Below are 23311 nucleotides of genomic sequence, written 5' to 3' on the forward strand. Positions count from 1 at the left end.
GGCTCTTGTTGCTGTGACACTCTCTCTCCTTGTTTCACTTAGAAATTCTCCCGAGTTTCAGAAACTGCTGGGCATCGCCATGGAGCTGTTCCTGCTGTGCAGCGACGATGCGGAGTCGGACGTGAGGATGGTGGCTGACGAGTGCCTCAACAAGGTCATCAAGGTGAGAAGCCCGAGGCCAGCATCGCCACGACACACAGAGCTGTGCAGCCGGCACCTACGGAATTTATTAACCCGGGTCACCCACTAAATTCATAACATAAACTTAAAAAAAGGGGCCCTGGGGACGGCGTTCTCCGAGCTGGGCGTAGCCGGCGGCCTTTGGAGCGGCGCAGTCCCTCAGCTGTCGCACTGGCTGCACCACAGTGTGGGGGGCGCGCCTTGCCGCCTGCAGGACTGTCTGCCCTCACTGCAGGGGGTGGGCGGGGCGGGTGCTGATGGTGACTCCTGGGTGCGCCTTTGGGGGCGCGTCCAGAGAGACCACGAGGCCCCTGGACTCCTCTGTGGTGTCTCTAGCTCCCTCCTTCGCCCCTCTCTCTGCCCTCCGGGGGTCTGGGCGGGGCAGTGCTGCTTGCAGGTCAGGCTGTGATGTGGCAGCAGGTTGGCTGGGCAGAGGGGTCGCAAGGACAGGAGGTCAGCCAGAAGCGGAAGCCCTGGCTGACAGGGAGGTCAGGAGAGAGAAGGGGCACCTGTCCTCCTCCGAGATTGCTTCCTGATGTGGAGTTTGTGGCCAAGGCCACAGAGCTAGAATCTGCTGTCGCCTTTTCGGTTTCCTCCTGCCACGGCCCAGTGCCCTTCTTCCTAATTCCTGATGCACTGGAAACTGTCCTGTGCCTCCTCTGCCCGCCTCCCGGTCGGGTCCCCAACCCACCCGGGTGGCTGTCCTTTAGCCACCTTGAGTGTGCGAGTGTCCAAACCGAGACACTTCCCCCTGTGGACTCACCGGCACGAGGAAGGGCTCCGACATGGTTCTCGACACTTTCCAAAGCCATTCCTCCCGTTGGCTCAGAGCAGATGCCTCCGCTCCTTCTCCGCAGGGTCCTGGTCATGGGGCCTTGCAGGAAGATGGGGCACATTGCCCTCTTCATTTATGTAGGAAAGTGCTCTGGGGACCCGATGAGCCTGGCCATGTGCTCTGTCCTCAAGTCACGTCCAGTCCCGTGTGAGGCGGCTTGAACAGAAGTGCAGACCCTGAGTCCCAGCCGGGTGCTCGCTGTTGGGGGCAGAGAGGCTTCCTGGAGGTGGTGGCTGGGGGCAAGCAGGAGGCTCGGGCCTCTTACACTGGCGCCGGCCTCTGGTGCCAGGAAACCTCACAGGCTCCCTCCTCGGTGAGCCTGTCTCGGTGTGTGCCGCCCAGAATGGGGGCTGAGGTCAGTCCGAAGGCTGTGCTTTACGTGGGGAGGAGGAGGGCTCTGGCAGATGGCTGATGCGGTCAGAGGAGTGCTTATTCCCGGACGAGAAGCCTGTGGACGAGAAGCCAGTGCCGAGGGAGGCCTGCCTGGGAGCGGGGAAGGCCCTGCTGGGATTCGGGAGCCGGGGCCAGCGCCCAGAGCGAGAGCGGGGCGTCTGGAAGGAGGTGGGCCCTGGGAGGGTGAGCAGGCCCTGTCTGGGAGGGGCCTGTGGCTCCCAGCCGGCTGTGGGCTCAGAGGGCCCCTGGGCCATAGGCTGGGTGCATCGGGACATCAAGGGAGGGCCAGACCTGGAGGAGGACGCGGGGTCTGCACCGGGAGCGGGTTCCACGGCAGAGCGAGGCTCTGACCTTGCAGGTGCACTGCCCACGGCTCCGTGACTGAGACCTTGCTGACTAATGTTGGTCACCTGGCAGAGTGCACTTGAACGAAGACAGAACTTTCAAGGTTTTCTGCACTCGCTGCCTGTTCAGGGTTTCAGATAAGAGCTTTAGAATGAATTTGTTGAACCATCTGCCCTTTCATTTTGATATTATGTAGTACTTGATTGTGATAAAAGTTAAATTCTCTTCCATTTTCATTCAAGTGAGTCACCTGTGCATATATGTGCTTTTTCCTCAGTGAATAGGTTCTTCGTTTAGTTGCTATTAGCGTTTGCCCGTGACTGAGGTGTAAGCGGCCTCAGCTTGCTCAGAGCTGCTGGCGGGCTGTCTGCCTGAGCTGAGCTCTGGTTGTGTTGCAGGCGCTGATGGATTCTAACCTCCCGAGGCTGCAGCTCGAGCTCTACAAGGAAATCAAGAAGGTGTGCCTTGTTCCACCGCCAGCAGCGGCCTCGCTGCCGTGAGCTGTTTCCGGGAAATGTCACCTTACATTTAATAAGTAAACATGTTAGAAGGGAGAGCTGTTTGCTGTAGTAGACATAATTTCACTTTTCTTCTGCTCTTCGTAGTTTATTAGATGAGTTGGGTATTTAAAATGGTAACTAAATTTTTATATTGTTATAATTAAATTCACTAGACCTTAAAATTTCTAAAGTAAATATTCAGATGACCTTTTCTCTAAAAATAGAAGTTAACAGTGAAAAAATGCTTTTGTTATGTGAAGTCCTCTTGGTGACTAGTGTGTCCGTGACCCTACAATGTAACTCCGCGCATTAATCCACGCAGAACGGCGCTCCCCGGAGCCTGCGTGCTGCCCTGTGGAGGTTCGCCGAGCTGGCGCACCTGGTCCGGCCCCAGAAATGCAGGTACGTCCTATGCTCTGCGTCGTCATTGTTGTTGATATTTCGGTGGAGGCCATCCTTCACATCTCAGCTCACATGTCACTTCCTGAGGTCGTCCCGTGCGCTGTGCTGTGGTTGATGCTGTCCTGGTTTTTTCCTCATAGCACTTATGCTCCCAGAAATATTCCCGCACGCCCCATCCGTGAGCTTGCTCATTTCCACCTCCCCTCCCCCAAGGCCCGTAGGAGGTGGGCGCCCCGGACACCAGGGTCCTCCCCTGTCCTGTGCTGACAATAGTGTCCACGCGCGGCAGCTGCGGGAAAGGGACTTGGCAAGTGTTTGGAGGTCAAGTCCAACCCCATTGCTTACGGTAGGAGTTATGGAAATATATGCCTGTGTCTAGGACATGGGTTACCAATGTGGGCACTCAACCGTGGGCGTTAAACTGCGAATAGTTTTGACTAATGAAACAGTTCTATCTTAAAAAACAAACGAAGGGCCACAGCTGTTACCTCCACCTTGGTCTCCTTAACTGGCAAAACGTCCATAGACCCTCGGCTCCCCGAGAGGAACGCGGGAGTGGCCCCGACTCTCACTATGAATATGAAGCAACGGTTGATTCCAGTGCGTTTGCGTTTAACAGAGATACAGCACTAAGGAAATTTCTCTTTATTGAACCTTTTGCTTTTACTGTTTTTATTTTGAAAAGCTTGTTATATTCTCCACATAGCAACCAAAGCGACCTTAAAATATGGTTGGATCAAGTTGTTTCCTCACTCGCACTCTGGGCTCATCCTCCGAGCTGTCCAGATAAATCCAGCTTCTTCCCAGGCCCAGGGAGAGCTGCCCCAGCGCCCCGTCCCCCCAGACGCTCTCTGTTGACTCATTGGCCTGCTGTTACTTCTTCAAAAGTCAGATTTCTCTTCCTCTTGATGCTGGTTTGTTTTTTCCCCTGGGACTCGTAAAACAGTTATCTCCTTAGAAATGTGGGCCCAGCTCCCTGAGATAGTCCTGGGTGCAGACGGCGTGGTGCCTGGCCCTGCACTAGAGGGCGCTGCCGAGTTCCCCAAGGTTGGCAGGGTCCTGAGGTCCTGGCTTGTCCAGCCTGTGACTCCCGTGTCCGCAGGGCAGCTGCTTTCTCTAGAGCCAGGTCTTATCTCTGAGGCCTGTTTAGCTTGAGCACTGACCCTTTCTGTAATGCTTCTTTCCCAAGAAAGCTTCATTCTCATTCCTTAACCTTCATTTCCCTCATCGTCTGTCTTAATGTTTCTGTAAGCAGCATTCTCTTGATGCTTGAACAAGGCAGCCATATTGAAGAAGTGTGGCTTGAGCCCTGGGGGGCGGGGGGCGGGGGGGCTTCAGGGCTGGTTGCCCGGGGAGGCGGGACTCTCCCAAGGCTGGAGGGTCCAGTGCCCTGGGGAAGTGGGCAGTGCCGCCCCTCCCGTCGGAGCAGAGGCTTGGTTCAAGCTGTGCAGTAGCAGAGCTGTCTTAGGAGATTTTGTGTTTTTCAGGAAATTGAATCTTTTTGATAGAATTTATTGGTGTGACGCTGGTTAACAAAATTATACAGGTTTCAGGTGCACAATTCCACAACACATTGCCTGTACAGTGTATTGTGTGTCCACCCCAAGTCAAGTCTCCTTGTATAGCCATCTATCCCCTTACCTTCCTCTACTCCTAAAGTGGTGTTTCTTATATTATCTCTTATTTTTAATTTAAAATATGAGTGTTGTAATAACTTATTATTTACTGCAAATAATTTTGAAAATTTATTTTATTTTATTTATTTACTTTTTAAATATATTTTATTGATTTGTTACAGAGAGGAGAGGAGAGGGATAGAGAGTTAGAAACATCGATGAGAGATCGCTTCTCGGCCTTTTGGCTAAGATCAAGTGTAGAAACATCGATGAGAGAGAAACATCGATTCAGCTGCCTCCTGCACACTCCCTGCTGGGGATGTGCCCGCAACCAAGGTACATGCCCTTAACCAGAATCGAACCCAGGACCCTTGAGTCCGTAGGCCGATGTTCTATCCACTGAGCCAAACCGGTCAGGGCTGAAAATTTATTTTATTTAAAAAAATGTTTTACATTTACTTCAGAGGGGGAGGGAGAGGGCGAGAGAAACATCAGTGAGGAGAGAGAATCATGGATCGGCTGCCTCCTGCACGCCGCACACTGGGGATCCAGCCCACCACCCGGGCATGTGCCCTGACCGGGAATCAAACCCTGGCCTCCTGGTTCATAGGTCGATGCTCTGCCCCTGAGCCACACAGCTGGGCTGCAAATCATTTTTAACTCCTTTGGAGAGTCCTCTGGTTATGGGGGAGTGAAGGCTGAGCGTCTGCCAGCGTTTGAACTTCATGTGTAGTTCGCCCTCCCGTCCTTTGAGCTGAGGTTTGTCCCCTCTCCATTGAGGACTGTTTTGCTATAAAAACTGGTTGTTCTCCCACAGGCACTAAACTAGTTGTTGTGTCTTACTAAAGTGGACCTGGTAGAGTGACCCAGCTTCCTTTCTCACATGCAGGCCTTACTTGGTGAACCTCCTGCCTTGCCTGACGCGAACAAGCAAGAGACCTGAGGAGTCTGTTCAGGAGACCTTGGCTGCAGCTATACCCAAAATTATGGCTTCGCTCGGCAATTTTGCAAATGACAATGAGATTAAGGTACGAGTCTTACACACCTGCGAATGAGTCTGTGGAGAGTTAGGGCTTTGGGACAGTCATTTGAAAGTACTTAAGTTCTGTTGTGCTTATAATTTATTTATTTTTTAGTTTTTATTTATTGATTTTAGAGAGGGAGAGAGAGAGCGCGCGTGCCAGACATTTGTGTCTCCACCCATTTGTGGCTCCACCCATTTTGCATTCATTGGTTGATCCTCGAATGTGCCCTGACTGGGGATGGAACTCGCAACCTTGGTGTATTGGGATGACACTTCAACCAATGAACTACCCAGCCAGGGTGTATCGTGCCCATAATTTCCATTAGAATCTTCCGAGGCACACGAAGAGCTTCTTCCTACTTCTGCCCTTTTGCTGCTCTTGGGGTGAAGAGTTGACGGGACTGGTGTATCCACGTGTGTGTAGAAGGCGCTGCTCCTGAGCAGATGGGCCTGGGGTGCTGGGTGGGCTCCCCACGCTGTCCGGGAAGCTCTCTGGGTTATTCCGAGGTCCAGCGACGTCCAGCTCCCTGACTTCTTAGTACAGAGTGAGCATGTGCTGCACAGTCTGCTGGGGTCCAACCCCAGCAGGTCCAGGGGTCCCCAAAGGTGTAGACGGAGTCAGCGAAGAAGGAACGACACAGAGGCAGCGTTCAGTTGATCAACAGCCTAGCCAGGATCTCTAGCCAAGTTCTGTTCAGGATCTCCAGGGAAGTTCTGGTTTGGATCTCCAGCCAGGTTCTGTGTCCATGTTCTCTTGCTAGGTTCTACAGCCAGGTTCGCCAGGTTCTCCAGGTTCTCCAGCCAGGTTCTGTAGCCATGTTCCCTCGCTAGGTTCTCCAGCCAGGTTCAGTCACCAGGTTCTAGTCAGGTTCTCTTGCCATGTTCTATCCAAGTTCTGTAGCCAGGTTCTGTCTCTAGGTTCTTCAGCCAGGTTCTGTCTCTAGGTTCTGTGGCCAGTTTCTGTCCAGGATCTTTTGCCATGTTCTCTCCAGCGAAGTTCTTCTGTCTCTAGGTTCTGTGTAGGTTCTGTGTCTAGGTTCTGTGTGTAGGTTCTGTGTCTAGGTTCTGTGTCCTGTTGTCTTGTTACATCTGTATTTATATGCTGGGGTCGGACCCCAGCAGGTCCAGGGGTTCCCAAAGGTGTGGACGGAGTCGGCGAAGAAGGAATGACACGGAGATAGCGTTCAGTTGATCAGCAGCCTAGCCAGGATCTCCAGCCAAGTTCTGGTCTGGATCTCCAGAGAGGTTCTGGTTAGGATCTCCAGCCAGGTTCTGTGTCCATGTTCTCTAGCCATGTTCTCTCGCTAGGTTCTCCTGCCAGGTTCTGTCCAGGTTCTCCAGCCAGGTTCAGTCACCAGGTTCTAGTCAGGTTCTCTTGCCATGTTCTATCCAGGTTCTGTAGCCAGGTTCTGTCTCTAGGTTCTTCAGCCAGGTTCTCTCGCTAAGTTCTGTCTCCAGGTTCTGTGGCCAGTTTCTGTCCAGGATCTTTTGCCATGTTCTCTCCAGCGAAGTTCCTCTGTCTCTAGGTTCTGTGTAGGTTCTGTCTTCTAAGTTCTGTCTTCTAAGTTCTGTCTTCTAAGTTCTGTGTATTGCTGTCTTGTTACATCTGTATTTATACCAGTTGATTCAATCCTATCAATCTCTATTCCAAAGGTTAGGGCGTTTCTTATCTCCATTCCAGGGAGTAAAGATTATGTAGCTTAAGCATGATTGTTCGTAGTTAAAGTGATTAATTACCCGCCTGGCACTTAGTTAAGGGGTTTTATTCCCTCCCTAACTTCAGGGGAAAATCCCTACCTGGGGAAACAACCTTTCTCAGAGAGGTGACCTTGGTTAAAACACATAGTGCCAAGAAGGTGAGCAAACATATTAAGAACAGTATGCCATATATGCCAGGTCCCTTGAAACAGCAAGGATGGACCGGCTCCCGGCAACAGTCCAGTCTGCTTGTCCGTGCTCCAGGCCCAAGGGCGCCTCTTAGTGACCGTCGCAGGCGGCACGTGTACGAGCCGTCTCTTGGGCCCGACGTGGCTGTAGCTGGCTACGCTCTTTTCTCTTTGGCCTTGTGATTTGTCGATTTTTTTTTTTTTTTTACCGCATTTATGTTACACGGTGTCAGTCTTGACCCCGTCCTCAAATACTGTGGGTACAGCTTCTCCGGAGCTAGGGCTGCCACCTCCAGGTCTCTGCTGGCCCTCGGCGGCAGGAGCTAGACGGTCCCTGTGTCGCGCTGCTCTGGGGTTCCCCAAATTGGGTGCTTCTGTTCAGCCTGGGAGAGTCTCGGGTGGTTGATGACAGCTCTGCGAGGATTTGGAGTGAATTAGGTTTATGAAAGGCACAGTAAGCCTCATGGGCCGTCCTCTTCTCTCCATGGGTGCTCGTGGCCACAGGTTTTGCTGAAGGCTTTCATCACGAACCTGAAGTCCAGCTCCCCGACCACGCGGCGGACGGCGGCGGCCTGCGTGGTGAGCATCTGCCAGCACTCCCGGAGGACGCAGTACTTCTACAGCTGGCTGCTCAGCGTGCTCCTAGGTGAGACGCCGGCCTGGCGGCGTCCCCGGGATGGTGGGTCTCCGGCCTCTGCTAGTGACAGACCTTTGAGATCAGGCCATCCCTCGGCCTGTGGGCAGCCCCTGGGGCCCTGCTGACTGGGCAGTGGGAGCTCGGTCGGGGCTGCGAGCCCGCGGGGGGTCGGGTGAGGGGCGGGAAAGGCTGCTTCCCGGCAGCTGCCCAGGCGCCCCAGGCCCGCCAGCCGGGCAGGGCACAGGCTGTGTGCCACCCACCGCCTTCCTGGGCCCACCCTCGTGCAGCCAGGCTTCCCAGCTGCCGGGGTGGCCCTGAGTGCAGGGCGTCCCCACGGCCTGAAGCTGCACCTCCGGCCCGGTTCTCTGTGCGGCGTGGCTGCCCACGGCCTCTCCTGCACACGTGGAACTGAAAGCACCAGCAAATGCAGGCGGCACGTGGGCATTTGTATGCAAGGACGCCCGATGCCCACATGCGGCAGACTCAGTGTGAGGGCCTTGCTTGCTCAGCCCAGGTGCTGAGTCTCCCTGTGAAGCCCCCCTGGATCTCGCCCCGGGATGCGATGCACACGTGTGCTTTCATGGCAACGTCTCTGCCTTTGCTGTCCGCCCCGCCAGCTCAGAGAGGGCTCTGCTGGGGACTCTGCACCCACAGAGGCCAGAGTCCCAGCAGGAGCCAGATGCAGAGCTGTGCTGCCTTCTAGGGCTGCTGGTTCCCGTGGAGGGTGAGCACCCGTCGCTGCTGGTCCTGGGAGCGCTGCTCACACTGAGGTACTTGGTGCCCTTGCTGCAGCAGCAGGTCCAGGACACCAGCCTGAAAGGCAGCTTTGGGGTGACACGAAAGGAAATGGACGTCTCCCCCTCGACAGAGCAGCTGGTGCAGGTAGGAGCCCTGGTTCACTCTGGTGCAGACACAGCCATGACTGACACCCAGCGAGTCGGCTCACGGGGAAGGGGAGCGGCACAGCCGAGGTTCAGAGCACAGGCTCCGGAGCCGGACCCCTGGTTCAGGTCCGAGGTCACGGCCCCCAGCCCTGTGACCTCAGAGGGAAATGCAGGTCGTCTCTCCCAAGGTTACAGCGTGGCACATGGGCCCTCCTAGCCCAGCTTGGCACAGAGCACTGGGACCCTGTTCCTAAACCAGGCCATGAAGCGTGTTTATCTGTTCTGTAAACATTTATCCAGCTCCCTCAGTCCTGTTTGTAAACATGGTAAGACGTGTACTTTTTAAAATTCGGTTTTTGACTGAAGTTTAGGCAAAGCACATGATTTAAATAGTGACACATTGTGAACCCTAATAATACGAAGCAGTGATGTCGCTGACAGCGTTCGGGAGGGCAGGCGGGGTGGGTGCGGTGGGCTGCTGAGTCCTCCTTTAACGAGGTAGTTTGTTCAGAGGCGGTAGACTCCCTCGTGCAGGGGCGCACGCCTTCTCTGACGGGCCAGCTGCTCCCTGACGGCCGCAGCACGGAGGCAGCTGCAGATGCCGCAGACACGGCGTGTCCATGAAGGCCGCATGCGGAGAGGTGGCGGGCGGGTTGCCTGGGGACTGCAGTTTGCAGACCTGCGACCCAGAGTGATGGAGGGCCCCCCAGAAGAACCAGAGCCAGCGGTTCAGTGTCACTGCCTCTGGAGCCTTTTAGCTTGTGCCCTCTTGTGCTTCTGTCTTTTTTGAACGTATGTTTTACTGTTAGGATGTTAAAGGGCAGGCTGCCCACTTGGCAAGTAAAAAGACTGCCAGTTAATTTTGAACTTTAGATAAATTGCGAATAATTGTGTGGTGTAAGTCTGTCTGAAATCACACAACCATACTACAAAGTTATTAGTTTATCTGAAATTCAAACTTAACTGGGTGCTCTGTATTTTATTTGGCAACTCTAATGAAGAATACATTCATCATGTTCATGGAACGTGATAGGTCGCATGAGAAGCACTGAGAAAAGTTGTCTTGAGGCCTTCACAAGCTCCGTCAGCTTTTTCTGGGGGGCTCTCCTGACCGAGGTCCTTGCTTAGGGAGGGTGTCAGTCCTGCTCACTGCCCCCGGAGCGTGCTCCCCATCCCTGGCCAGCCCGCGAGGCGGACACCTTCGTCTGCTCCTGGGCACGGGCTCCGCTTCCCTTAGGGAATTGGTGACAAGTCTCTTGGGGATTCAGAAGGCCACTTGGCAGCTGCTGAGCGCACTGGTGGACGTGACAGAGTTTTAGGGGCAGAAATGAAGGCCCCCGTCTCCAGCATAAGCCGTCAGACAGGAAGGGACACCAGGGCCCGTGGGAACACCGTGACAGCCGCCCGTCTTCGCCTCCAGGTTTACGAGCTGACCTTGCATTACGCCCAGCACCCGGACCACAACGTGGTGACCGGGGCGCTGGAGCTCCTGCAGCAGCTGCTCCGGACCCCGCCCCCCGAGCTGCTGCGCGCCCTGACCACGCCGGGCGGCCTGGCGCAGCTCAGCGCGCCCCGCCGGGAGCCCGGCAGCCGCAGCCGCAGCGGGAGCATCGTGGAGCTGATAGGTGAGTGCTCACCCCACTGTTGGGTCTGGGCCAGGGCAGCGATGCCTCAGCTCCTCACCAGATTTTCAACAAGGTGCGGGTGCCCTCTGCACAGGGAACTGATGTGTGGGAAGGGGAGGGGCAAGATGGGGTCGCTCTGTCTGCGCTGCTGCCTCCAGGTGGCGTCTCGTCCGTCTTAGAGTAAACATGACGCGGAGAGGTTTCCAGGGCCTGTCATCTGTCACTTTGCTGGAGATGGGTCTTGGGTCCCCAGGGCTTTGTTCCTGCTGCCCTCTGGGTCTCTATTTGCTGTCCTCACCGACTTTATAAAAGCTCTCCTCGCCTGCCTGTCTCTGCTCCCACTGTGCTTGCTCTGGGGGGCCCTGAGCCACCCGGTGCTGCTGCCCCTGCCCCCTGCCCCCTGGTGTTCCTGCAGCAGTGGCCCTGCCTGACATGGAGACGCCCTTAGGAGCTGGGGTAGACGGGAGCCTTGGGTTGCACCTGGGGGCTTCCCTCTCTCCCGGCCTCTCCTCGGCCTTGTGGTGTGCGGTCCATGTAGTGCATTGCGTGTGCGTGCGCATGCGTGTGCCGGGAGCAGAGGATGGTCATGTGCCTGTTCCTTGTCCTTGTACTGGAGAACCTTTTCTCTACGGAATGCACGCCTTACAAATAATCGCCAAAATACTCATTTCTAATGGTGGTTCCTAACGAAAATTTATATTTGCCTATTAGTTGACCAGATAACCTGAGATTTCTGATGGTTTTAATTTGGCTTTTTACATGTAGTGTATATGCACTCTTGACATTTTAGGCCTGAACTGTATGTATATTTGCGTGGTAATGTAATGTTCATGTCAAAATTACAGCGGAGCACTGCCTTTTGGAAATACGTTCTTATATTCTCTGGCTTTACAGTTGAATCATGCTTTTTGAAAACATTTGAATTCCTTCTGAATTTCAACAGCTCGCTGCCTTACTTTCATCTGTCGTTCTTTTGTGATTTGCAGCCGGAGGGGGTTCTTCATGCAGCCCTGTCCTTTCCAGAAAACAAAAAGGTGATTATTTCAGAAATCAGTCTGGGTCTTGCTGGTTGTCTCTGTTCCGATGCCTTGCCTGTGGGTGCATGCTGCTGGGTCGGGCCTGGCAGGTGCTGCTTCCACACTGCCACGGTCAGAATTGCTGTCGTAAACTTGCCGGCTTTGGGTCAGGGCTGGGCAGGCTTTCTGTAAAGGCCCGGGTTCCCGTTTCAGCCCTGGTGCCTTCCTGTGTCCTCTGCCGCCTGCCTGTGGCGTCCTGAGCTAAGGGCGCGGCCGCCTTCCAGTCAGACTCATTCCTGAGCAGGCGGCCTGCTTTGCCTGCTTTGCCTGCTGCTGTGCGCAGCGCAGCGCGTTATGTTTACTGAGGTGAGCTGTCTTCTCAGCCGGTTTTGTTATTAGTCAGAAATAACCATTGGCTAATTAGTTAATTGGGGCCTGGGGTATTCCAGCCATATTTGGCGTTGCACAGGCCAAAGTGTTCTGATACAATTAATTATTTTTGTTTGATCAAAGTGTTTCTAATAAAATCTGACAGTTTGGGTACATACTATCACTTTGCAACAGCGTTTATTTTCTTTTCCAGTCTAGATTTCTATAGGAAGTAATTGCTGCCATTTTTTATTTTGAAATCTTAAAAGACTAATTCTTTTTTTTAATTGAGGTATAATTGGCATACAACATACTAATTGTTTTGTGTCATGAGTTTTGTGTGTATTTGAGAGCCCGATGCTAATGTTACTGGCAGTTGAATGCCGTCTTTGCAGGAATAATGTGTAGCCGTGGCTAAGTTAAAACATTTCCTAGATGGACTCGGAAGCTCTTATTGGCCGTCACAGCGTGGGCCACTGCATGGACTCGGAGATTTTGGTGAACACTAAGATTGTTCACAGCTGCGGCTGCTAGGGGAGTGAGTCGGTCTCTCTCCTGGAGTCGGGAGGTCCCGGGCCGCGGGTGTTCCTGTGATGCTGCGCTGGGCTCAGCCGCGCGCCAGCGATGGTGGGCAGGCGCGAGCCCACGCGAGGAGCGGCTTGTTTTAGAAGAGCCTCGGGCAGGTCCTCAGGTTCTTCTTTGCTTTTCCAGCGTTTTCTGTTTTGGTTGTTTTTTCCGTCAGAGCTGTAGTTTCTAACTTCTTTGTTGCAGGCTCAGAATTCTCTTTTCAAATGACACCTGCTGGTATAGAGGAGAGACAGCGGCAGGTTTGTTTTGGATGTAGGGTCAGGTGAGGCTGGGGTGTGTGTGGCCCGGCAGGGCCCTGGCTCCCCTGGGGAGGGCTTCTGGGGACAGACTGCTTTCTTCAGCACCTGAGCACGGGGCCCAGGCCTTTCTCCAGGTCCACCGCCTGGCCTGGGCTACAGCACCCCATATGCAGGAGGCCCGCCGCTCGCTGGCCCGTGTCACCTCCATGTGGGGTCTCCTTTGTTGTTTTCTGCTTTGCCTTAGTGTCACATCAGTGTAAATTTGGGAAGTCGTCGCACCTGTGACCTGTTCTTTAAAGAGCAGTGAAATTAGAAGTTGCCAATAATTGTTTTGTTACTGCCATTTAATGACACTTATATGTAATGTAACCATAAGATTTAATGGGTCCAGTTAAGTCACATTCAAACATTCGTTTTCTTTTTATGTGAATGTAGCCTGGAAACTATAAACTGTAAAATGTATTTTTTGAACTTTGCAAAAGATGAAATATTATTTCAACCTCCTAGATTGTACAGTGCTTGAGTTATGATTAACCTTAGAATCTAGCAAATTAAAAGATAATAAAAGTGGCCTTTAGGAGTAGACGTTTTATGTGTAAATTCTGATATGCCATTGGAGATGCGACAGGAATAATAGAAGGGCTGATAGAAGTAGTTCTCGCCATAACTTGCCGTCTTTAGGTTAAATAGTAATAGAAGTCATGTGATACTGTCACATGTGCCAATAAGTATTTGTAGTTGTTCAAGCGCGGTGCAGCACCGTCTGAGAGCCATGCTTTCCAGGGTTTTCCGTGTGGACGTGCTGATGGTCTTAGTGCCCCCCACGAATCTGTGCTCTGTGTTCAGCGCTCCGGGCAGAGCGCCCTTACACATAGTGACAGGCCGCACGGGGTGCGCTGCCTGCGCTGCGGAGTCCTCCTTCCCAGCTCAAGGCGCTGCCTCTCTCCTAGGGAAGGTGCTCCTGGGGGAAGCGGCGGCCTTGGAGGAGGACTCCGAGTCCCGGTCGGAGGGCAGCAGCCCGGCCTTCGCAGGTAGCTCTTGGGGTGACGGGGTGACGTGGGGGCCACCTCCCTCCTGCCCCTGCCCTCCTCCCCGCCTCACCACCCCCTGCTCCGGGGCAGTGGTGGAGCCAGCTGCTCGTGGTGGAGCATTCAGGCCTTTCATAGGTCCCTTTGGAACGTGTGTGTCTCCTTGCATCCGACACTGTTGTTTCCCTTGGTGCCGGCAGCTTTACTACTAGGCCCACATTCCTGAGCGCCAGTTTCTGAGGGGGGTGGGTAGCAGTGAGCCGCGTGGGTTGTGAGGGGAAAGGGATTAAAAATCGTCTACGGATGATTTAAGAAGAATTCTACATTTGTTCACAGATAGTTATCTAATGAGGTATGAGATTCTTTATTCACCTTTTAAAGGATGAGTATTGACTAAGATACTAATAATTGGATTAAACGAGAGTGATTTGAGTTGTATAATTCTATTTGAAAGAATGTTTTTAGGTAACTTATTTGGGAAGGAAAATCTGAATCATCCCAATGGTGATTATGTATTCATTTATTTTACAAAGTAGAAATCAGTGTTCTAATTACGAAAATAAAGCTAAAGTAAAATTACAGCTACAATAATACAGCTCAAGTGCTCGCTGACCCACGGGCTTCCAGGAGTGGCCACTGCTAGCAGGGTGGTGAGAGCTTCCTGGCGTGGTTTTAGGTGGGGTTGTCGTTGTTTATGGGAGTGAAGAATAAACCAGGAAACTGTGCACATCTGTGCTGCAGGAGAGTAGGCGCAGCGTTGGGATCTGGAACAGGGTCTGAGAAGGAGGAAAGGCTACCTCGAAGCGATGGTGAATTTACCCTCGTTGCTTCTGAGCACTGCTTGCCCAGAGTGCCTGTGAGCGTGGCTCTGCCCAGCAGCTGCGGGAGCTGCCCACACTCCCCGCAAGGCCCAGCAGTTGCGGAGCTGCCCACATACTCCCCGCAAGGCCCAGCAGCTGCGGGAGCTGCCCACATACTCCCCGCAAAGCCCAGCAGCTGCGGAGCTGCCCGCATACTCCCCGCAAGGCCCAGCAGCTGCGGGAGCTGCCCGCGTACTCCCCGCAAGGCCCAGCAGCTGCGGGAGCTGCCCGCGTACTCCCCGCAAGGCCCAGCAGCTGCGGGAGCTGCCCGCGTACTCCCCGCAAGGCCCAGCAGCTGCGGGAGCTGCCCGCGTACTCCCCGCAAGGCCCAGCAGCTGCGGAGCTGCCCGCGTACTCCCGCAAGGCCCAGCAGCTGCGGGAGCTGCCCGCGTACTCCCCGCAAGGCCCAGCAGCTGCGGAGCTGCCCGCATACTCCCCGCAAGGCCCAGCAGCTGCGGAGCTGCCCGCGTACTCCCCGCAAGGCCCAGCAGCTGCGGAGCTGCCCGCGTACTCCCCGCAAGGCCCAGCAGCTGCGGGAGCTGCCCGCGTACTCCCCGCAAGGCCCAGCAGCTGCGGGAGCTGCCCGCGTACTCCCCGCAAGGCCCAGCAGCTGCGGAGCTGCCCGCGTACTCCCCGCAAGGCCCAGCAGCTGCGGAGCTGCCCGCGTACTCCCCGCAAGGCCCAGCAGCTGCGGAGCTGCCCGCATACTCCCCGCAAGGCCCAGCAGCTGCGGGAGCTGCCCGCGTACTCCCCGCAAGGCCCAGCAGCTGCGGGAGCTGCCCGCGTACTCCCCGCAAGGCCCAGCAGCTGCGGGAGCTGCCCGCGTACTCCCCGCAAGGCCCAGCAGCTGCGGAGCTGCCCGCGTACTCCCCGCAAGGCCCAGTAGCTGCAGAGGACTTGAAGTGCCGCCGGCGCTGCTGCCGCAGCTGAGCTGCAGTGAGACAAATGCCTGTGGGAACGTTGCAGATGTAACAGGCGTCTGCTGCTGACCCGAGCCCTTTAAAAAATTAAAAAAAAAAATGTTTATTGAGTTCAGAGAGGAAGGGAGAGGGAAAGAGAAAGAGAAACATCAGTGATGAGAGAGAATCATGGAGTGGCTGCCTCCTGCATGCCCCCTACTGGGGATGTGCCCGCAACCCAGGCATGAGCCCTTGACCGGAATCAAACCTGGGACCCTTCAGTCTGCAGGCCGACACTCTATCCACTGAGCCACACCAGGTAGGGCTGACCCAGCCTCTTTAATCCGATGCGGAAACATGGTGAAAGGGCAGTAACAGTGGGCTGCAGTTGTGATCATGTTTAAAGGATGCACTGTTGTCTTGCTTTTGAAATATTCTAGTTCATTTCACTGTATTTGAGGATTTTTGCTGTTAAAATAGTGACAGTGAGTTTGAAGGTATTTGCAAGCATTTGATCCCTAGCGGATGTTTTTCCTGGCCCTTTGTCTTCAGCCTCAGTCAAGGGCGAGATCTGTGGGGAGCTGGCTGCCTCTTCCGGGGTCTCCACTCCGGGCTCTGTCAGCTCCGCGGCTGACTCCACGGGTCATGACATCATCACCGAGCAGCCCCGGTCGCAGCACACGCTACAGCCGGACTCGGTGGATCTGACCGGCTGCGACTTGGCGAGTGCGGCCACTGACGGGGACGAGGAGGACATCTTAAGCCACAGCTCCAGCCAGATCAGCACGGTCCCGTCCGACCCAGCCATGGACCTGAACGATGGGACCCAGGCCTCCTCCCCGCTCAGTGACAGCTCTCAGACCACCACCGAGGGGCCCGACTCAGCCGTGACCCCTTCAGACAGCTCCGAAATCGTAAGTGGGGAGGGTGCGCCTGGTGTCTGCATAGGGGCCGCCCAGGAGGCCCAGACCTGGACCCTCATCCCGTCCGACCCACTGACAGTGCAGAGGCACCAGCTCAGCCCCAGACGGAGCGCTCAGCCCCTTCTGAGACCTTCGCTGCGGGAGTGGCCCAGCGTCTTGTGTTGAATGAGGGCAGAGTTAGATTAGTTGATATGGACTCTGCTAAAATCTCTCGCATCGATGTCTCTGTCTCTCTGTCTCTGTCTCTCTCTGTCTCTCTCTCTCTCTCTCTCTCTCTCCCCCTCTCCCTCTGCCCCCTTCCCTTCCACCCTCTTGCTAAAAAAATTCAATGGGAAAAAAATATCCTCCTCGGGTAAAAATCTTTTTAAAAAATAGAGATTTCCAGACTGGAATTTCTAGAGTTTAAGCTTTTTAGAGCGCGTGGTGCCGTGATCTGCAAGCTCTGGGCAGTTTGGGCGCATGCCTCTGTGTGCATTGGAGGACGGCCTCTGTGGCTGTGGGGCGGCCCATCGCCGTGTGGTTTTCGCCTTTGCCCTTGGGAAGTTAGTTCAGAGCCTCACAGCCCCTTTGCACCGTCCAGGTGTTAGACGGTGCCGACAGCCAGGACCCGGGGATGCAGCTCCCACCGCCGGAGGAGGAGGAGGAAGAGGAGACGGAGGAGGAGGAGCCCACGGGCCTTCCCGAGGACGCCGTCGCCTTTGCAGCTGCATCCGCAGGTATGTGGGCTCCAGCGTGTGCCGGGGCAGCCCCGCCACCTTCGTTTGTCTTTGTGCCCAGGAAGAAGTCCCGGGGTGTCTGTTTTCTGGGTTGTGGGTGAGGAGGAACGTCGAAGGACCATCGCCCTTTTCCTTGACCTAACGCTTCCGTTCACGCTGACTCTGAACGTGTGCGTGCGCGTGCGCGTGTAATGCGAGGTTTGTCACTGACCCTGCTTCTATGTTTTGGAAGCCCTTCAGCAAGCACATTTACTGAAAAGCATGGGCCACAGCAGGCAGCCCTCGGACAGCAGTGTGGACAGGGGTGTGTCCAGAGAGGACGCCGCCGACCCAGGGGATCAGGACAACAAGGTGAGAGGCTCAGGCGCAGGAGAGTGGTCCCTGGGCTGTCTGTCGCGTGCTGCCCCACCCCCACCCCCCAACCCCAGCCGTCCTGGAGAACCGCCGAGGCCTCCTCCCTGGAGCCCTCCCACTGGCCTGTCTACCTCCCCGCCTCCTGGGACCATTCACTGGACCACCTGCAGGGCTGTCAGTGTTTCTTGCGTTGGTCCCTTTGATCTGTGGGTCTGTTTATTGTGGTAGAATACCCGGACCTTAAAACTTGCCAGTTCAGTGGCTTAAATGCATTCACGTTGTTGACTGTCACCACATCCGTCTCCCAGCCCCCTGCCTTCCCAGGCGGAAGCTCTGTCCCCGGACACTGCAGCCCCAGTCCTCCCTCCTCAGCCCGGGGCCTCCGTTCTGCGTGCGCGCTCTGGATTGACGCTTCCCGGGGCCTCACATAAGTGGGACCCTACAGCATTGCCCTTCTGTGTGACTCACGCACGTCACTGAGCATCCTGTCCTCAAGGCCATCCATGCTGTAGCAGGTGTCAGACTCTCCTGCCTTTCATTTTAAACATGAGCTAACATTCTGTTCTATGTGCCGTCACATTTTGTCTTCTTCTCCCGGCTGGCCTTTGGGAACAGCGGGCCGTGGTCACGGTGTGCAGGTGTCTCCTCGAGGCCCTCTTTCAGTTCCTGGTGGAATGGCTGGGTCAGGTGGTCATTCTAACTTCGTTTCCTGAGGAACTGCCTGTCCTCCCAGTTCGTTTAAATGCCTTGAGGGCAAGAACTCGTGGGTGCTCAGCCACAGAGGCGCTCAGTCCCTCTTGCAGCCTCCGTCGTGGCTTTAGATCCCCACACAGGCTCCTCCCGCTGCGCCTCGGGCTTTTCCCAGCTCCGGGGCCGCCCTGCCCATAGCCGGTGGCTTCCCTAGCAGCCCCTACCGGTGTGCCCTCTGCGCTCTGAGTCGTCCCTGCCGCAGCCCACGCAGCCCTGATGTTTCCTGCCTCTCGCCCGTGGCCGGTGAGGCAGCACCTGTGCCCCAGCGCCGCCCGCTGCCGCGCGGGAGCCAGGCTGAGTGAGCGAGGGGACGAGCGTGTGCTGTTGTCAGACAAGCAAGTGTCGGTTTCTCTGTTCCAGCCCTGCCGCATCAGAGGGGACATCGGGCAGCCTGACGACGACGACTCTGCGCCCCTCACCCATTGTGTCCGCCTCTTGTCTGCTTCGTTTCTGCTCACGGGGGAGAGAAACGGTAAGGGGGCGGCTGGGGAGAGACGCGGGGAAGCCCGGGTTTCAGCAGCCTGGCGCCGCTGCCGGGCTGGCGGTTAGCCGAGGCTGGTGAGCGTGAGCGGAGGTTGTACTGATTGCTGGGAGGGGCGGCGGCTGTTTCAGGGGATCTAGTCTTGGCTTTTTTGGAAACTAAGTGTTTGCTGCTTTGAAGCTGAAGGTGACACCCAGGTGGTTCCTTTGCAGCCTTGGTTCCCGACAGGGATGTGCGTGTCAGCGTGAAGGCGCTGGCGCTCAGCTGTGTCGGCGCCGCGGTGGCCCTGTGCCCGGAGTCCTTCTTCAGCAAGCTGTACACAGCCCCCCTGGACGCCGCCGAGTGTCCGGGTATGGTGCCCTCCGCCGGCCGGCCTCCGCCCGCGCCCGCCGTTCCCTGGAAGACGGCTTCCCGCCCCGACTGCTTTAGGGCAGGACAGCGGGTTTCTTGCATTCGCGGGCTTCCGTCCGTGAGGGGCTGCCCACTCAGCACACACCGCAGGCTCAGAGCCTTCCTCGCGGCGCTCAGTGGGAATGCACACAGCAGCACAGCAGGGTTCTGGGAGCATACGATCTAGTTGATGATGTAGATTTTTACCGAAAGCCCAGATTAGTATGTAATCAGAATTTATAGCACACTCAGACATGCGGGCTGAGAGCGGCCGAGGCCCCGCTGACCCGGTCCCGCGCACGCTCCGGGACGTACTCGTTACGGAGTGATGGTGGGAAGAGTGCCCTCTGACGCTCTCCTCTCGCTTCCCTTGCTCGCTCTGGGCGCGGGGGCAGGCCTGTGCCTTTGAATTCATGTGAGGTAACTGTGGACTCGTTTGAGTTTTTCTCACCTTTCATGAAGGAAAAAATTAGAATTTTGCTTATTGGCTGACAACCTGGAATTCTAACCGGTTGTGTTGACTGCTACCTTGAATGTAGAATTTTCAAGCCTAAACACGCTGCCCGCATGCTACCCTCGTCAGGCCTTGTCTGGGTGGGTCGCCCGCCCCTTGTTGTCTTTCCTGGAAAGTTGAAGTGGACTTTCACGGTGGCTGGCATTTGTCCCCGCAGAGGAACAGTATGTCTCAGACGTCCTCAGCTACATCGATCACGGAGATCCGCAGGTCCGCGGAGCCACGGCCATCCTCTGTGGGACTCTCATCTGCTCCATCCTCAGCAGGTCCCGCTTCCAGGTGGGGGACTGGCTGGGCTCCGTTCGAGCTCGCACAGGTAGCGGCCAGTTTCTGAGGGTTGCCCTCTGGGTGTCATTGCCAAGTTCAAGTTCACACGCAGGCATTTGTGGCTTGCTCTGTTCAGGAAACACGTTTTCTCTGGTGGGCTGCGTTCCTTTGCTGCGGAAAACGCTGAAGGATGAGTCATCTGTTACTTGCAAGTTGGCGTGTACAGCTGTGCGGGTGAGCGCTGTGGACCCCTGTGCGTGTGGGAACCTTACCGTTAGTACAGTTAAGATTGCACGTGTCCAGACATGCAATGTTGCAAACAAGAATAAACGTCTGTGTATCCATCACTTTGCTTTAGGGATAAACCATTGCCGATAAACTTACGGTTTAATGGACTGTTTTAAAAGTTTTGATTCTCAGAATGTTCTCATGGGGTTGCTGGTTTGAAATATACCTTTTTCCTAAGAGCGTGTTTAGAAAAAGATCTCGCTCACATAAGTGTCACAGCTGTTGAGTTAAAAATGACAACTCATTGAGGCCGTCGGACACACAGTTAGAGTGAGGCTGGAGGCCGTTAGTCACCTGTGTCCGTGACAAGTGGCAGGCCCCGTCCTTGGCCTGGCAGCTGTGCAGCCTTTCCGCCCTGATTCATAGTCACCCCCGCCCGTCACCAGCCGCACTGTGGGGTACGCAGTGACATCGGGAAGCGCGAGGGGCGGGGCTGGCCCTGGGTCTCAGATGTGTGGGAAGTGGCGGGTGATGGTGCCATTCCCTCGTACTGCTGATGCGTGTTCACAGCATGGGTGTCTGGGAGGAGAGGCCGTGACCGAGGCAGAAATGGGAGGAAAAGGAAAACTAAGTTATGTGACAGGGACACACTTCGAAATGCAAGTTTGCTGAAGTAAAGCATATGTCGCCAATGTCTCTGAGCACGTGGACCATTGTGTGCGACTGAGGTGCACGTGACGAGTGTGTGCGACTGAGGTGCACATGGACCAGTATGCGTGTGAGTGCACATGGACCATTGTGTGCAAGTGAGTTGCACATGGACACGTGTGTGAGTGATGTGCACGTGGACCAGTGTGTGCGCGTGATGTGCACATGGACCAGCATGGGTGAGTGATGTGCACGGGGACCAGTGTGTGCACGTGATGTGCACATGGACGAGTGTGTGCGCGTGATGTGCACGGGACCAGTGTGTGTGCGTGATGTGCACGTGGACCAGTATGGGTGAGTGATGTGCATGTGGTCCAGTGTGTGTGCGTGATGTGCACGTGGACCAGTATGGGTGAGTGATGTGCATGTGGTCCAGTGTGTGTGCGTGATGTGCACGTGGACCAGTGTGGGTGAGTGATGTGCACGTGGACCAGTGTGGGTGAGTGATGTGCACGTGGACCAGTGAGGGTGAGTGATGTGCACGTGGACCAGTGTGGGTGAGTGATGTGCACGTGGACCAGTGTGTGTGCGTGATGTGCACGTGGACCAGTGTGTGTGCAGGTGATGTGCACGTGGACCAGTGTGTGTGCGTGATGTGCACGTGGACCAGTGTGGGTGAGTGATGTGCACGTGGACCAGTGTGGGTGAGTGATGTGCACGTGGACCAGTGTGTGTGCGTGATGTGCACGTGGACCAGTGTGTGTGAGTGATGTGCACGTGGACCAGTGTGTGTGCGTGATGTGCACGTGGACCAGTGTGTGTGCGTGATGTGCACGTGGACCAGTGTGTGTGCGTGATGTGTATGGGGACCAGTGTGTGCGCGTGATGTGCACGGGGACCAGTGTGGGTGAGTGATGTGCATGCATGCTGGGGTCCAACCCCAGCAGGTCCAGGGGTCCCCAAAGGTGTGGACGGAGTCGGCGAAGAAGGAATGACAACGGAGACAGCGTTCAGTTGATCAGCAGCCTAGCCAGGATCTCCAGCCAGGATCTCCAGCCAAGTTCTGGTCTGGATCTCCAGAGAGGTTCTGCTTAGGATCTCCTGCCAGGGTCTGTGTCCATGTTCTCTTGCTAGGTTCTCCAGGTTCTCCAGCCAGGTTCTGTAGCCATGTTCCCTCGCTAGGTTCTCCAGCCAGGTTCCATCCAGGTTCTCCAGCCTGTTCAGTCACCAAGTTCTAGTCAGGTTCTCTTGCCATGTTCTATAGTCAGGTTCAGTCCAGGATCTTTTGCCATGTTCTCTCGCTAGGTTCTGTCTCTAGGTTCTGAGGCCAGTTTCTGTCCAGGATCTTTTGCCATGCTCTCTCCAGCGAAGTTCTTCTGTCTCTAGAGAACGTTCTGTGTAGGTTCTGTGCCTAGGTTCTGTCTTTCTTAGTTCTGTGTCTTGCTGTCTTATTACATCTGTATTTATACCAGTTGATTCAATCCTATCAATCTCTATTACAAAGGTTAAGGCGTTTCTTATCTCCATTCCAGGGAGTAAAGATTATGTAGCTTAAGCGTGATTGTTTATAGTTAAAGTGATTAACTACCCGCCTGGCACTTAGTTAAGGAGTTTTATCCCCTCCCTGACTTCAGGGAAAAATCCCTACCTGGGGAAACAACCTTTCTCAGAGAGGAGACCTTGGTTAAAACACATAGTGCCAAGAAGGTTAGCAAACATTTTAAGAACAGTATGCCATATATGCCAGGTCCCTTGAAACAGCAAAGATGGACCGGCTCCTGGCACATGCATGTGGACCAGTGTGTGCGCGTGATGTGCACGTGGACCAGTGTGAGTGAGTGATGTGCATGTGGACCAGTGTGGGGAGTGATGTGCACGTGGACCAGTGTGGGTGAGTGATGTGCACGTGGACAAGTGTGTGTGCGTAATGTGCATGTGGACCAGTGTGGGTGGGTGATGTGCACGTGGACCAGTGTGTGTGCGTGATGTGCATGTGGACCAGTGTGGGTGAGTGATGTGCACGTGGACCAGTGTGTGTGTGTGTGTGTGTGTGTGTGTGTGTGTTTGTGATGTGCACGTGGGCCAGTGTGTGTGCAGGTGATGTGCACGTGGACCAGTTTGTGCGAGTGATGTGCACATGGACCGGTGTGTGTGGGTGATGTGCGTGTGGACTGGTGTGTGCGTGTGATGTGCACGTGGACCAGTGTCCAAGTGTGTGGAGCTTCTGACGCTGTCACGCTGCCTTTCTTTCCAGCACTGTGTCATGAGCCTCTGTAGCAGCAGCTACAGCGACCTGGGGCTGCAGCTGATCACCGACGTGCTGAGCCTGAGGAGCAGCTCCTACTGGCTGGTGAGGACGGAGCTGCTGGAGACACTCGCAGAGACGGACTTCAGGTGCGCGCAGCAGGCCCCTCGCAGGGCGCGGGACATCCAAAGGCTGTGCCTTTGGTGCAGGTGGTGATGGTTACCAGCCCCAGATAGTGGCGTGTCTAGCTAATCTGGTGTCAAGTCACCAGGGAAGTGGGTGGTGAGAATCATCAGGGGTAACTCCTAGGTTCGGAGAGTCACCAGGTCAGCCCTGGCAGTGAGCGAGGCCGGTCACCTGTGCGGCAGAAACCGAGGGGCTTAGAGCTGACAGTGCTTCGCTCCGTCTGCACTCGGCCCCGCTCAGACCCTCCGCGCAGCCGAGTGCAGTGCCGGGGGTCTCTGATGGA

The 23311-nt window shown here is 55.3% G+C and overlaps 1 protein-coding gene across 5 annotated transcripts in view; it reads left to right on the plus strand.

Moving 5' to 3' along the window:
• The window catches only part of HTT (huntingtin), a 102042-nt gene that overhangs the window by 19204 nt on the left and 59527 nt on the right, over window positions 1-23311 (plus strand). The window contains exons 3-19 of one of the 5 annotated variants that reach the window (XM_036327544.1): window positions 43-163; window positions 2152-2211; window positions 2576-2655; window positions 5161-5299; window positions 7686-7827; window positions 8522-8700; window positions 10123-10327; window positions 11314-11361; window positions 13490-13570; window positions 15879-16240; window positions 16830-16965; window positions 17198-17316; window positions 18430-18541; window positions 18763-18900; window positions 19612-19770; window positions 19858-19955; window positions 22852-22991. In XM_036327544.1, the coding sequence (XP_036183437.1) occupies window positions 43-163; window positions 2152-2211; window positions 2576-2655; window positions 5161-5299; window positions 7686-7827; window positions 8522-8700; window positions 10123-10327; window positions 11314-11361; window positions 13490-13570; window positions 15879-16240; window positions 16830-16965; window positions 17198-17316; window positions 18430-18541; window positions 18763-18900; window positions 19612-19770; window positions 19858-19955; window positions 22852-22991 (2319 nt within the window). The remainder of the gene's footprint in view (window positions 1-42; window positions 164-2151; window positions 2212-2575; window positions 2656-5160; window positions 5300-7685; window positions 7828-8521; window positions 8701-10122; window positions 10328-11313; window positions 11362-13489; window positions 13571-15878; window positions 16241-16829; window positions 16966-17197; window positions 17317-18429; window positions 18542-18762; window positions 18901-19611; window positions 19771-19857; window positions 19956-22851; window positions 22992-23311) is intronic. The other 4 variants (XM_036327574.1, XM_036327555.1, XM_036327549.1 and 1 more) reach the window with 4 other exon arrangements.

The sequence above is a fragment of the Myotis myotis genome, unplaced genomic scaffold (genome assembly GCF_014108235.1).
Source record: "Myotis myotis isolate mMyoMyo1 unplaced genomic scaffold, mMyoMyo1.p scaffold_m19_p_1, whole genome shotgun sequence".
Taxonomy (NCBI): domain Eukaryota; kingdom Metazoa; phylum Chordata; class Mammalia; order Chiroptera; family Vespertilionidae; genus Myotis; species Myotis myotis.